This window comes from Olea europaea, chromosome 7, assembly GCF_002742605.1.
Source record: "Olea europaea var. sylvestris chromosome 7, O_europaea_v1, whole genome shotgun sequence".
Taxonomy (NCBI): domain Eukaryota; kingdom Viridiplantae; phylum Streptophyta; class Magnoliopsida; order Lamiales; family Oleaceae; genus Olea; species Olea europaea.
This window is the reverse complement of record NC_036243.1, coordinates 13,264,420-13,278,117: the sequence shown is the minus strand read 5'-3', so window position 1 is coordinate 13,278,117 and position 13,698 is coordinate 13,264,420. Positions and strand designations below refer to the sequence as shown.

The 13,698-nt window shown below is 33.0% G+C and overlaps 1 protein-coding gene across 5 annotated transcripts; it reads left to right on the top strand.

Moving 5' to 3' along the window:
• Positions 1-7,847: 7,847 nt before the first annotated feature.
• Positions 7,848-11,167, top strand: LOC111397048. Of its 5 annotated transcripts, none has more exons than XR_002703128.1 (3): positions 7,848-8,181; positions 8,839-9,121; positions 9,235-11,167. XR_002703128.1 is itself a non-coding variant. In XM_023023737.1 (2 exons), the coding sequence occupies exons 1-2, from the start codon at positions 7,929-7,931 to the stop codon at positions 9,060-9,062; spliced, it is 477 nt and encodes a 158-aa protein (XP_022879505.1). In that variant the 5' UTR covers positions 7,848-7,928; the 3' UTR covers positions 9,063-11,167. The 5 variants fall into 5 exon arrangements, 1 of the variants encoding a protein (XP_022879505.1); XR_002703129.1 differs by having other exon boundaries at positions 8,839-9,282; positions 9,370-11,167; XR_002703130.1 differs by having other exon boundaries at positions 8,839-9,282; positions 9,364-11,167.
• Positions 11,168-13,698: the final 2,531 nt, after the last annotated feature.

Below are 13,698 nucleotides of genomic sequence, written 5' to 3'. Positions count from 1 at the left end.
ATCACAATCTCCCCAAGTAGAAAATAAGCATTTGAGAATTATTGTGTCGAAATATGAGTGCAAAATGGTAAAATATTTGTTAGCGACGAAAGTCATAGGTGGAACTCTACTTGTTATTAAAGTCATGTGAATGTTTTGAACATTTAATAACTGACTTTTATAACAATAGACATATTAGAAGTGATGACGAGGGTATGTTGATTGAACGTGATTGGCAAATAGCTTTGAAAATTAAAAGATTTTTGACATCTTTTTATGAAACCACTATAATTTTATCGGGCGTTTACTATCCCACCAGCTGTATGGTGCTTGAACGTCTTTAGATAATTGCAATAATATTTTATAAATACAAAAATGACCCCGATTTTAGTGAAAGTATAATTGCTATGGAATTTAAATTTAGAAAATATTGGGAAGACTTGCCTATGTTATTTTCTTTAGTATGCGTGATGGACCCCCGATATAATTTATCGGGAACTAAATATATAATTGATCAAATTTCAAACGCCTTAACATTTGATACACCTATCACATATAGACATTTAGAGCAAATATCATGTGAAATGTATGAATTATATGCGAACCGAATGAGTACCAATATTAGTCAGGTACTATCTGCACCAACTCCTTCAGCTGATATTGAAGAAGAAGATGCGAAAATATTTAATTTATTTCAAGACATTAATTCGTATAGATATGATTCATCTACAATGTGTTCATCTACTGCCATTGTCATGTCGTCGCCATCTGTATCTCATTCTCATCAAATATCTACGGGCTCAAGCCATAATACATTGCCTACTGAATTAATTGATTATTTCAACTAGAATATGCCAACAGATAAAACAATTAAAAAAAGTTCAGACAAAGTAATTGAATTCTGGTGAAGGTATGAACGACGTTGGCCAGTTATATCTACGATTGCAAAAGATCTGCTGACGACTCCGGTTAGCACTGTTGCTTTGGAGTCTGTTTTTAGTGCAGGTAAAAGAGTTTTGAGCGAGGTCAGGAACTGACTGAAAAAAGATATTTTAGAAGTGTTAATGTGTGTTGAGGATTGGCAGGGCGTTCATTTTCGACTACAAGATAAATATGTCGAAATTGCATGTCGTCAAGTAAGTGGTATTTGATTTAATTATATTGATGAAACTTTTCTTTTCTTATCGTTACTTTTAATTTTTCTTTAAAAAATTGTACACGCTACAAAAAATTGTTCGTGTACAATTTTTTTACTTCGCCTACTGAAAATTTAAGTAGCCAATCCCAAACTCGAATAAAGGAGGAGGGTTTATATTTTATCTATTTTAAAAAAGAAAAATAAAAAAAATAAAGATTTCATTTTTATTTTTTTCTATCTCTTTTAGTTAAAAAAAAAAAAAGAAATTTTTTTTCCACCAATTTAGTTAAATTTTTGTTAGTACTTGGTATTATTACTACTATATGTCTACATTTTAAATTCTTTTCTCGAATAACACTGTGCGTACCTTTACATATAATTTTCGAAGTAAATTACTTCTGAAAATTGAAAGGGTAATCGAATGATTGCCTTTTCAATTGTCAGAAGTCTTTCACTTCGAAAATTATATATAATCTTCGAAATGAAAGGCTTCTATATAATTTTCGAAGTGAAGACTTCTGACAATTAAAAGGGCATTCGATTGCTCTTTCAATTTTTAGAAGGGATTTACTTCGAAGATTATATGCAAGGGAACAAGCAGCGTTGCTTGAAAAAATAATTTTTAATACTATTTTAAATTTTCTTTAAAAAATTGTACATGAACAAATAAACAAACAATACAATTTTAACTCCGCTTACTCTAAATTTAAGTAGCCGGTCCCAAGCCCGGATAAAGCAGGAAAGTTTGAATTTTTTACCTAGTTTTTTATATAAAAAATTCATGATTTAAAAATTAAAATTACTTTTTTATTTTCCAATTTACCTATTTGTTTAAAAAAAAAAAACAACGTCTGCTCGCGAGCCGGGCTCGGCTCGGCCCACGAGCTCGTGCTCGGCCATTTTTGGACGAGCCGACCCTTACCTGACGATCATTAAGGGTAACCAAGGATAGGGTCTTGGGAGTTCAGCACCTATATATACAGGTGGTGTCAGGAGGTCCCTTGGTGGCCTTGGGGACTGCGGATAGGCACTTGAAGCGTTGTATATATGTGTAGGCCAGGGCTTGAATTTGTATATATGATATACTAATGTGGCATCTTGAGTCTCAGTGGGCAACGATGGATGCGTTTATATTGGTTTGCGTGCAAGAAAAGCCATGTTAATTTTGAGCTCATACGGTACACTAGAATAAGGATTTGGGCCCATGTATGCTGGACATGCATCATCGCATCATCTTATTTACTGAACTCTTTGGTTCATGTTTTGTATTTTGTACTGTAGATGCCCCCGCGAGAAACTGAAATTGTCCGTACCAGCAGACATGTCGAAATTACTGAGGACCTCATGACTATACATGTTATATATAGGCGTACTCACTATACACGTTTTTATACGATGGTTGATGAGGAAGAAGAGAACGAAACTTTTGAAGACGGTGAGAATTTTGTAATGGTGATGATTGATGTTTATGATTTGGTCACTTGTCGTTATGTAAATACTATAATGTATGTAGAGTAGATAACAAGGTGCAATTATGTAAAATAGGAAAAAAAGATGCCTAGTAAAAGAGTAGTGAAAATGAAAGGATTTTGAGAAACTTTAACATACCGCCAAACCAGTCTGTTGTAAAATAAATCTATAGGAAACTTTTGAAAAATCTGCAGGTGTTTCTTTTTATCAAAATTTTTGGTAGTTATATGACTAACGGGTTATGAGGTGTATTTTGTAAAACAAAATTCTCTTTTGGTATAATATAAATTTGGCGGTTCTTTTAACTCTTTATGTTACTAATTTGATTTCCTTTAATTTATTATGAGTTTACTGCAAAATGCTTACTTGAGTTAAAAACAAATTGTAAAATCCTAATATGACTTTAATATAAGGAAAAAAAATTAATTAATTAATTAATGAAATTAAGAGTAGAGCGTCTCAATACCTTTACCTTGATACTTGATCTTCCTATTGCCTTAAATATGGTACATGCAATACTCATGATGTACATCAGGAAAAACTTCAACGATACCATTTATTAAAGATGGTCCCTGATCGGTTACAAATGCAAGGTCCTTAACATCCCCGGTTACTTCCCTCAACTTTGTGAAGAATCATCGCATAGACAGATCATTCTCACTATTGACTATGCCGAATGCAAGATGGTAAATTTGGATGTTGACACCTTAACATGTAGCGATAATCAACTTGCCTTGATATTTAGATTTCAGTGTTGTACCATCAACTAGAATTAGGGGACGCATTGCATTTCGAAATCCCCGAATGTAATGTCCAAGAGCCATGAAGAAGAATTTGAAGCAATTCTCACCCTCCGTCTCATTAAAAAATTTCGAGCCAAGATTAGTTTTTTCCATATTATGGCAATACCAAACCAATTTAGAACAGCTTTTCTCTACAAAGCCCATTAAATCCTCAAACGCGCATTCTTTGGCCTTCCAGGCCTTCTGGTAGCTCAAAACTATTCCGTACTCTCAATGGACGTCGTTAATGATGTTCGATGGTCTGTAGATCGTACGTGAATCCTGATACTTGTACATTATCTGTCAACCAATAACCCAAACTCGTGCTTGCCTGCGATTATTTCGACGTAATTCCACTTCACAAGTATGTTCTTGTATATACTTGCGAACTACAAAGCACTCATTCATGTTCATCTTCGTCTCTCGCAAACGTCAACAGCAACTATCGTCTACGCAGGCGATTGTCAACAACTTATTCGATTTTCACTTTGAACTTAAAGTTATATTTCAGTGCAATTAACTGCATAGTTTTCTACAAATCTTTTTTCATTTTAAACAATTGCTTGACATACAAATCATTACTATTGGGAACATCCCGCGAGGAGTTAGATGATGGTTCACTCGATCCAGCCCCTGAGGTCCCAACCAGCTCATGTCTCGGTCAAGATAAAGCGATCAAATCCTCATCTGTAAAAGTATCTGCATTTTCACACTCATTGTAGTAAACTACACAGGGAATTCTGTGAGTGATTATATCCAGAATAACCACACATCTTCACGAGTTATCTAGACCATATCCCAAAAATCATTAACACTGTGATCCCCTTCATCCGAGTCTACTTGTTCATCTTCACTAAAGTCATGCATATAGGAGTCGGGTGCTTATTGTTCAATTCAAACAGATAATTCACTTCGACATCAGAAGAAATCGTCATAGGTGGAATCAGAACATCGCGCTCGCTAAATTTCAATTTCAATTCTGTCATACTGGGAGAGATCGACATTCAACTTGTTCTGTAAAATATTATAAAGTTCTGCATATGATGTACTTGATGTTATGAAAATTGGAATATCACTACGTTTATCGCTCGTCCATTTTCATACCCATTGATCTCTTTCGGCCAATTAGAAATCACCAAAGTAGTTTACTAGGACTGCAACCATATCTGCATAACGAAACAAAATTTTTAATTAAAAAAAATATCGAAGGCAATAAAAATAGCAAAGAAAAAACAGCCGACTGGATGGCAATCTTTTCTTACGGCCAGCTGTTAAAATCGACTGTCCAACAGATAATACTAATAAAATCATATACATAAGAGTTTTTCCTAGTCAAATACTTACATTTTTCACAGATCCATTAAAAAAATTATCTACATTAATATGTCAAAATAAATTTTATCGATTAAGATGTACAACAATTTAACAAAAACAAAATTTAATATGCGTATTTTATATTTACCGATCTGATGAAATTGATATAAAAGAATTTTCAACTACCGTGTTCGATAAATTTTTCAGTTTTTGAGGTTAGATCAGATGAAAGATGAGAGTATTTCTATCTATGTTGGAATAAACAGATAAGAGAAGTTAGTTGGTTTTGATATTTTAAGTGGGAAGTGTTTGATTTTGATTTTTATTTGTTAACTGAAGAGTAGTAATGTCTTTTAAACAAAATCATCTTTTGTAATTATATAATGTACTTAAGGGTATTTTCGTCTTTTATCAATCAATAGGTCATTGCCATAATATTCCTTTGTTAAGGAGTCAAATTGGAATTTCGTAGGTTTGACTTGGCCATTTTTAAAGGTATACCGTGATGATTGTATTTCAAACGTCGAAAGTCCTACATCAGAGGTTCTTTTAGAATGTCAAATCGATTGTTAAAATGTCAAGTTTTGAATAAAATGAATATTTTATTCAAAATAAGTAATAAAGAAAATTAAAAAAAAAACAAAAATAACCTATTGTTCTTATCTCCCAACCCATCCCCACCCAACTCACCCACTATCAATCATTCATCTTTTTTCAACTTTATTGTCATTTACAGACAATGGTTATAAGCAACTATACGTGAGTTGATTTCGCACATCACATAACCGAAAGAGGTTGAAATTTGTGTAACTCAAGAAATGGGACATTTTTTTTCTATTAATTGATTCTTATCTAAAATCAAATTAAGCAATGACAACACAACTGCATTGCACTTTTAATTTCCCAATACATCCAATGTTAAGTACTCAGTGGATACCTATTGTGAAAAAATCATAAGCTAAATCTTTATTGTACCTCGTACATTGTCGATTCTAGCATGTCTTAGATTTTCAATTTTTGGTATGACGCTACTTACAGTTCTATAATCCCAACCTCCCCGAAAAATTTAACAATAAAAATATATAATTTAATGGTTTGAGGTGAATACTTTTAGTTCAAGAATTTTGTTTTTGAAAAATGATTTGAGGCGAACTACTTCGTTTACGAACTGCACACCTAGTGCAAGGGCAAGTCAGAGAAAACAATGCAATGTTTCATGATTTCAATACATGGTAATTCTAACACAAGATTCTCCAATTGAATTAAAAAAAGGTTGAACCCCAATTTTGAGGGCTCCCACTACCCCGCCCCTAAAGTTTTGTGAGGGAGGTAAATCATGAAATGTGTCCTAACAAGTCAGGGAGCAAGAGCTGTCTGTACACTGCGCCTACAAGAAATCAAATTTCATGTCTCAGGAATTGAACCCCCACACTGCGGCTGCCAACAAAGCGTAAAATAACCTCACTCCCATCCTTTGCACCACTGAGCTATGCCCCGAGGGACGATTCTCCAATTGAATTAGATTCGTGAGATAGTGTTCAATGAGATAAATTGAATTCTTAAAATTTTCATTATTGTTCAATATATCCATTCCTTCACGTGCTTTGCAAAGCCCCAAGAAAAAGGGTGGAGGATATAAATTTCAAACATTTTAATGTTTCACTTGCACCTTCAACTTTAAGGATCTACTTCTATTTCGTACTAGATAATGCACAACAATGCATCCTTTTGTGGTGTGGTGGGGGTGTGGGTGGAAAAAGATGATGGTTATATCTATTTTATTTTTGTGTTTTTATTCATTTTTCTTTTCTTTTCTTTATTTATTTGTTTTAGCTCAAACTAAGTGTAAATAGGTCATTTTGTATAAATTTTACATTTTAAACGATTGATCAATTATTTCTTCATACAAAGAGAACCTCCGACACAGTTAAATGTTCAAAATTTCATCATCACAATATTCAGATGATCGGGATCCCAGAAGCAATTTATCTAAATAATAATGTCAAGGCTGTCCGTGCAATCTTGGTATGAAATCCCTAATCTGCCCTGTATGATGTCTTGCCTTTCTTTAACTTTTGTTATTATTATGTTATAGTATGTTGCCATTTGACAATATCAAAGTATAGATTTAAAAATTTTAAACAATAATATGATGCCATGATCGAAATTGGGTAGTATGAAAGGAAAATGTAATTGTCATTTGAATTTGATAAATTTTTAATTTCTAGACTTTGCAAAAGCAAGTGTTTGCGTTGAACAGATTGATTGGCATCACAATAGCTGGTATCAATTGAAAAACAATGTAAGACCATCAAAATTTCTAATCCTTTTTAAGGTCATTATTCATATTTCATAGCAAGAACAACACTCAAAGTAGAAATAGTATCACTTTCAAATTTAATGGCCAAATTTTTATATAGATATTACATAGACTCATATTTTATCACAAAACTTTGTGCTATTGGATTCTCCACCATCTCTTTTGTTAACATGTAATCATATCTATTGAGTTTGTCCCTCGACTTACGATGTTTAGGACAACATTCACCTTTAACAGAACATTGACCTCTCCAGAGAATACTAAGACGTGCATTAGAATAGGTTGGTCTTTATATGTGGTCGACTTCATCTTGTTTAATACAACACGTTGCTATTAAGTCTTATATACGCAATTCCATGTATTTCTTGGACAATATCCATTATGATTAGTGTAGCATGGTTGTCGCCGAAATAATAGATTAACTTATGGACTAAACTCCTATCACTATACCAAAAATGGTTATTTGCAATACATAAAAGACAACATTCAGTAGTTAAATGTTGCTAAAATGGTCTATTGCAATATTTTCATAAGTGAATATTGCAACTAGTTAATGTAATTGAGTTTTGGCAACTTTTTTAAAATAAATATTGTCAATGTTAATTTTTGCAACGTTTTTTGAATGTTGCAAAAAGTTTTATTTTTCGCAACGTTTTTTTAAACGTTGCGAAAAGTCTAAATTTTTGCAACGCTCAAAAAATGTTGCAAAATATGATCTTTTGCAACATTTTTTGAGCGTTGCAAAATACAGTCTTTTGCAACATAGAAGTGTTATTTTGTAACAATTTTTTTGAACGTTGCAAAAGGCGAAAGGAAATCAAGTGCTAGCTCATTTAAAGTGCAATTCGCAAACACGCCTTAGCCCATTGAATTGAAACCTTTAGCTCTCTCCCCTCCAAACAATCCTTTATGTCCAGATCCGTGAATGAACCCTAACCCCCAAATCGATTATGCTCCACAATCGAAGGAGAAAATGTTAGAAGTAAAGGAGCTTCATCGAGCCAAACATGATGAAACTTTTCAGTTCATGCTTCCCCTGATGACGGGCTGCAATTTGAAACTGATGAATAATGGACCAGCAGCTTCCATGCCTATGACAAACCAGATGCATCAGTTCTGGAGAACGGCTCTACTCATGCCAACGAAAATACTGTTTACGATGCTCAACATCCCTGCAGGTATCAAATGTGCTTACTTTTCTCTGGGCTGTTCTTCTCTGTTCTTTTGGGTTAGGGTGAAATTTCTTGTTAATCATCGAAATCCTTTTCGTTCGAAAATGGTCACTTTGCTTTCTAAAACGTTTGAGTTATGTCACCTGGTTAGTTAGTCTGCCGTACATTAAGGTTGAAGGTGGTGATGGCAATGACGTTTATGCTTCAACAGAAAGTAATGGTACTAATCTGGGGGTGGTTCTGAATTGCACAAATTTAAACAGCTGGTCTAAAAATTAGAGGAGAAAAATGCTCTATCAGATTTCCCATTAAGACATGCACATAATTGTTTTAATAATGGATGGCCAACTAACGAGATGACTAAAGTGAAACGATTGAGGTAAATTGACCATTTTGGAAGAATATCAAGTTCAGGCAACATGAAGTTTTGCCCTATGTACAGTGACAATCAGTATATTTTACCCTATTCTTAAGTTTTCCAATTGAGTGGGTTATACTTGATGTCAGTGACCATAAGTTTTATTGCAAGAGCTGACCAGACATGGATCAAAGTAATTAGAACATGCATTTTGCTACTTTCTTCAACTCCCTCTATATGTTCTTCCCTTCTTCTGTGGATTTGGAAAACATTAATTTTCTCTCTGAAGCTCTCTTTTTTTGCAGTTGCAGTTCTTACTGTCACACTTGGGATGTATTTCAGTTTGCACATGCCTCCTTTAGGCTTCATTGCATTCAAAGTAATCTGGTCCTTCATGATAACACCCTGGAAGTTAATGATAAATTGGGCCCTAATCTTCTTGGGGAACCTCCAAATATTAGTGCAACTCTACCTGAGATGGGTCCCGAGGATGATGAAGAAAGCGCCTCTGGTGACCTTCCCGCTGTGAAGATATATGATGATGATATAAACATGAGGTTTCTTGTCTGTAGAGTGGCAAGTTCATTGGTAACTGAATCGACACCTTTTAGTTTGTCTTTCTTGTGCTCTTCTCCATAAGTATTTTTTTAACAATTCAATGTACCCTTGGATATTCTGCAATGGGATGACTTCCTTTTCAGGATGCTTTCTTATTGGGGTCTGTGGAGGATGGCCTCAATGCACTATTGGTTGGTTTGTGTGTGTGTTTCACGTTCTTCGACTATGCCATGTGATCTTTCGTAGCTTTCTTGATTGACTTCCGACAAAAGCTGCAGGTACAAATTCATCAATCCACACGTCAAACTGCCGGAATTTGACATCAATTCGCCAGAGAGTTTTGATATTCCTTTTTACTGGTGTGGAAAAGGAATAACCATGAGTAATGTTCATAATAGCATGGAGACTGTAAATGCTGCGGCAACTGCCATAATTACTGCTGAATCCAGAGTTCAACCATCTACACGATAGGTATATATAGATATATTTTTGGATGTGCTTGTGTGTAGAGGTTTTCATTTTGCTTCGCTTATTGCCTGGTTGATGTGATCTTTCTCGATTCGTACGAGTCTTATTTTTTTTACTGTTAAAATGAAATTGATGTGGTTTGCCTGTTGAGTTTCTTATTCGGGTTGTTGAATTTGAAGCTTCCTTTTTTACTATTTTTATTTTTATCGAAGGAAGAGGGAGGGAAAAGAGATTGGAGCTTTGATTTTTCAATACAATTCATTATGTTGTGGGAGAATTTTGGTAAAATCCAGACGACATTATAAAAATTCAAGAGATACTGTTTTGTAAACTAAATTCAATTTTTTAAAGCTAAATTTGACCTTGAATTGAGATTTGAAAGAATGAACTTTTGAATTATATGCATAATTAAGCTTGGACAGAAGTTTTTTGTTTCAGAGAAAACAATTTTTCTTAGTTGACTGTATTTGTAGAATTTTCAATTGAAGTGCATATAGAGATTGGGTCAATGTAATCCTTCTTCATCAATTTAATCATCGAAGCCAGTTCTTTTCTTTTAGATTTCACCTTTGGTTGAGAATAAGCTGTGGTTTCAAATCTGTTTTGTCATTTAACTCTGACAAATAACTCTTAAGCTTGGATAGAATAAAATTACAAATGATTTATAGCATGTTTGGGAAGTGTGTATATTGTTGAAATTATAAATATATAGAATAAGTGTTGGATAAGAGGGTAGTACTTGTGGGCTCTAGAAAATATGTACGTGGATATAAAGTAGTTTAGTGTTTATAAAAAATGAGTCAAACATAGGCTTAAAATAGGGATGTTAATAGGCTGAAACCAGCTCATCTAGGCCCACTGCATAAGCTGGCTCGTGCTACTATGGGGTGAGCCAAGCACGAGCCAGCTCATTTTAAAATTTTATGGCCGCCTAGCTCCTTCAAATGTGCTTACTTTTCTATAGTGCTAGCTTGAAATCTACCTGAGAATATGTTCTTGATGGTTTTGCATCCATGCCTGTGATTGTAATTCTGGTGAAAGTTTTAGAGGAAAGAGAGTTGTAGTTGTGGGATGTGGAAATTCAGGCATGGAAGTGTCTCTTGATCTTTGCAACCATGATGCAAAACCTACAATGGTTGTTTGGAGCTCGGTGAGTAATTTACACGACACATAACAGGCACTTTCATTCATCCATTTTCTTTCAAGAAAATTGAGTTCCATATTTAGATTCTAATGTGGTTTATGGGTTTTCGTTTTCAGGTTCATGTATTGTCAATGGTTCTTACTTATTTTTCTTTACTTTTCTTCTCGATTATAATTGGTACAAATGTCTAAAATGTGGTATCTATCTTTATCTCCTTTTTTTTATAGGCTAGGACCGATATTTAAGATACAGCTCATGTCGAAGATTGCTGAGAAGAAAATTAAGGAAGCCGATAAGGTGGTTTCACTCACTGCTTAGTTGGTGGGGCTTTTTTTTTTTTTTTTTTTTTTTTGAGAAAACGTATTGGATTTTTAAGCGTTTTAGAATTTTGGATTTGGATTTTGTACAAATATTGTTACATTTTAGAGTTCAATTAATAATGATTATTGGAGTTATTTGATAAAGTTATTTTTTATTATGTTTTGTGGTTGATATATGTGAATCACTCTATATATAAAAAATAAAAATAATAAATTACGGCAACGTTTGTTCAACGTTGCAAAAACTCTTCACTCATCGGCAATATCAACATTCGCAACACACGTTAAAACGCTGTAAAAGGTCTTTTGCAACATTTTTTGGCCGTTACAAAAACCATTTTTTGGTGTGGTGTATGCTATTTTGTAAAATATGATTCTATGGATTGTCGGGATAATTAGTTCCCAAATTACTAAGTTATGCATGATGGAACATCCAATATGATAATAATGTTAGATTTAAAAAAAAAATGATTATAATGTTGTGGGGGAGGGTGAAATGCCTTTATCATGACAAAATGTGTTGAGCTATAGTTTGTGTAAATGAAAACTTGTGAAAACAAAATAATTTTGCAAGATGATTGTATTTGAATAATATTATTTATTAGTTGAACACAACTCAACCATGTATCATTGCTTTGTAGGCATGAGCCTATAATTCTTGGTTAAATTTCTTCTATGTTTACTTTTAAATACATAGTACTTTGGATTAAAATTGAGGCATCAAGGTTGCCTCCTTTGTATAGTTATTGTTTTTATTTTTTTATTTTCTATTTTCAATTGTATAATGATAGAACTAATATTTTTGTTTGAGTTCTAGTTAGTCATATGCTGATTCATAAATGTTGTAACCCAATTTACTATTTTTACTTATATCATTTAACAATTTTTTAAACAGATTTCAATTGATAAGAACAATTTGAATTCTATATCAATTTAGAACAATTTCTTACATTTTTAGAAGTTTCACTACTTATATCTACAGAGAATCAATAGAGTAGAGTTCTAATACAAGTGAAAGTCATTTTCTAAATTTGATGTATGGACCTTGCTTGATAAATGCTACACAGGACTACTTTTTTATAACATAACTATTAGTTAAAGGACTCTAATATCCCATTCATATCATGTTGCCTAAAATGGTTGTCAAATGTGACCGTTATGAGATTTGATGTGATGTTTAGCATCATACAATTATGACTCTTATGAGTCTCTATTTTATATTATAGAGTCGTGATAAAAAAAATTGTGGTTCTCTGAATCGGATTAATGAATTTTTTTGTTCTTAGTAAAAATCAAGTGAACGATTCACTCTCCTTCTACATAGTAATAAAAAAGAGAACATACCATTAAATTACCATAATTTTGGGAACAGTATCAGGAAAAAAAAAACAAATTCCAAAACTTTTGAATTAATTAAATTCCTATATCTCTGATAATATTCGGTTGATCATTTTTTCCATTTTTTTTTTTAAGTTTATTACTTAATTGATTGAGGCACATTTGAGAAAATGATTAGTATTTGATAGAGCCCATTATGTTACATTTTTCATGGGAAAAATGCATATATAAGGTAGTTACAAAATACAATTTCTAAGTTAAGAAACTTGTTTTAAAGTTCCAAAAATCAGGTCATAATTCATATTTTATTAATTTAACAAATAATAAATATATTATTAATTAAATAGGTAATTAAATATATTAATGTTACAATATTTTATAAGTTATAATCACGGTTACGTAATAGTTACAATCACAAAATATCATAGTTACAAATAACAAATTTTCTAGATCTCAACTTATTTATCGATTACAAATTATAAAATTAATTGGTAATACATTACTTTTTTTTTTTAATCATAAAACACAAATTTTATAGGGCGTAACTTATTTATCTGTCACAAATTATCAGTTTTATAGGTCACGAGTTATTTTTCGATCATAAATTATTAAATTAATTGGTCACACACTTAATAAATTTGTGAGTCATAATTACGAATTTAGTCACAATCTCGCTATTTTCTGTCATATATTATTCATTAGTCAAATTAGCTATTTTATTATTATAATAACTCAAATAATTAATTACAAACGCTCTTCATCCATCCCACACCCACTCTATTTCACCACCCTCGGCACCAACCAAACATTACGCCTCCTCACCACCATTGCCAACCCCACCACGAAAACTATCATTGGCAAACCACCAACAAGATCACCCCAAAACTTTGACCAATCAGATCAAATCAGATTGGAGAAGGAAGAAACCACCCCAAAATTACTCCAAAACCATCGTCATCACGCAAAGGTGGATGAAGGCAGAAGGGTAGTTGAGGATGCAATTGGCTGATAGGGTGTTGGTGAGCATAGCTGGTCCTGGGCTGAGGCAATTGAGGCCTACACCTCAGGCCCAAAACCAAAGGAGGTCTAATTTTGGTCATTTATTTATTTATTTAAAGGTTTAGGGAGTTAAAGGAAATTTTGGCTTTTCATTCATTTTCCCTCCTGCCTATGACAGTGCGATGGACGAACCATTTTAATTTCATCAATTTTGGGATTGCTCTAAAGTCTGGATTTCATTTTAATTTTGTATTGTTTCTGTAAATTTTTGATGCTCAAATTTTTGCGTAAATAATCGAAATTGTTATTGTATTTGCAAAATGGAAAAAGGGAATTTG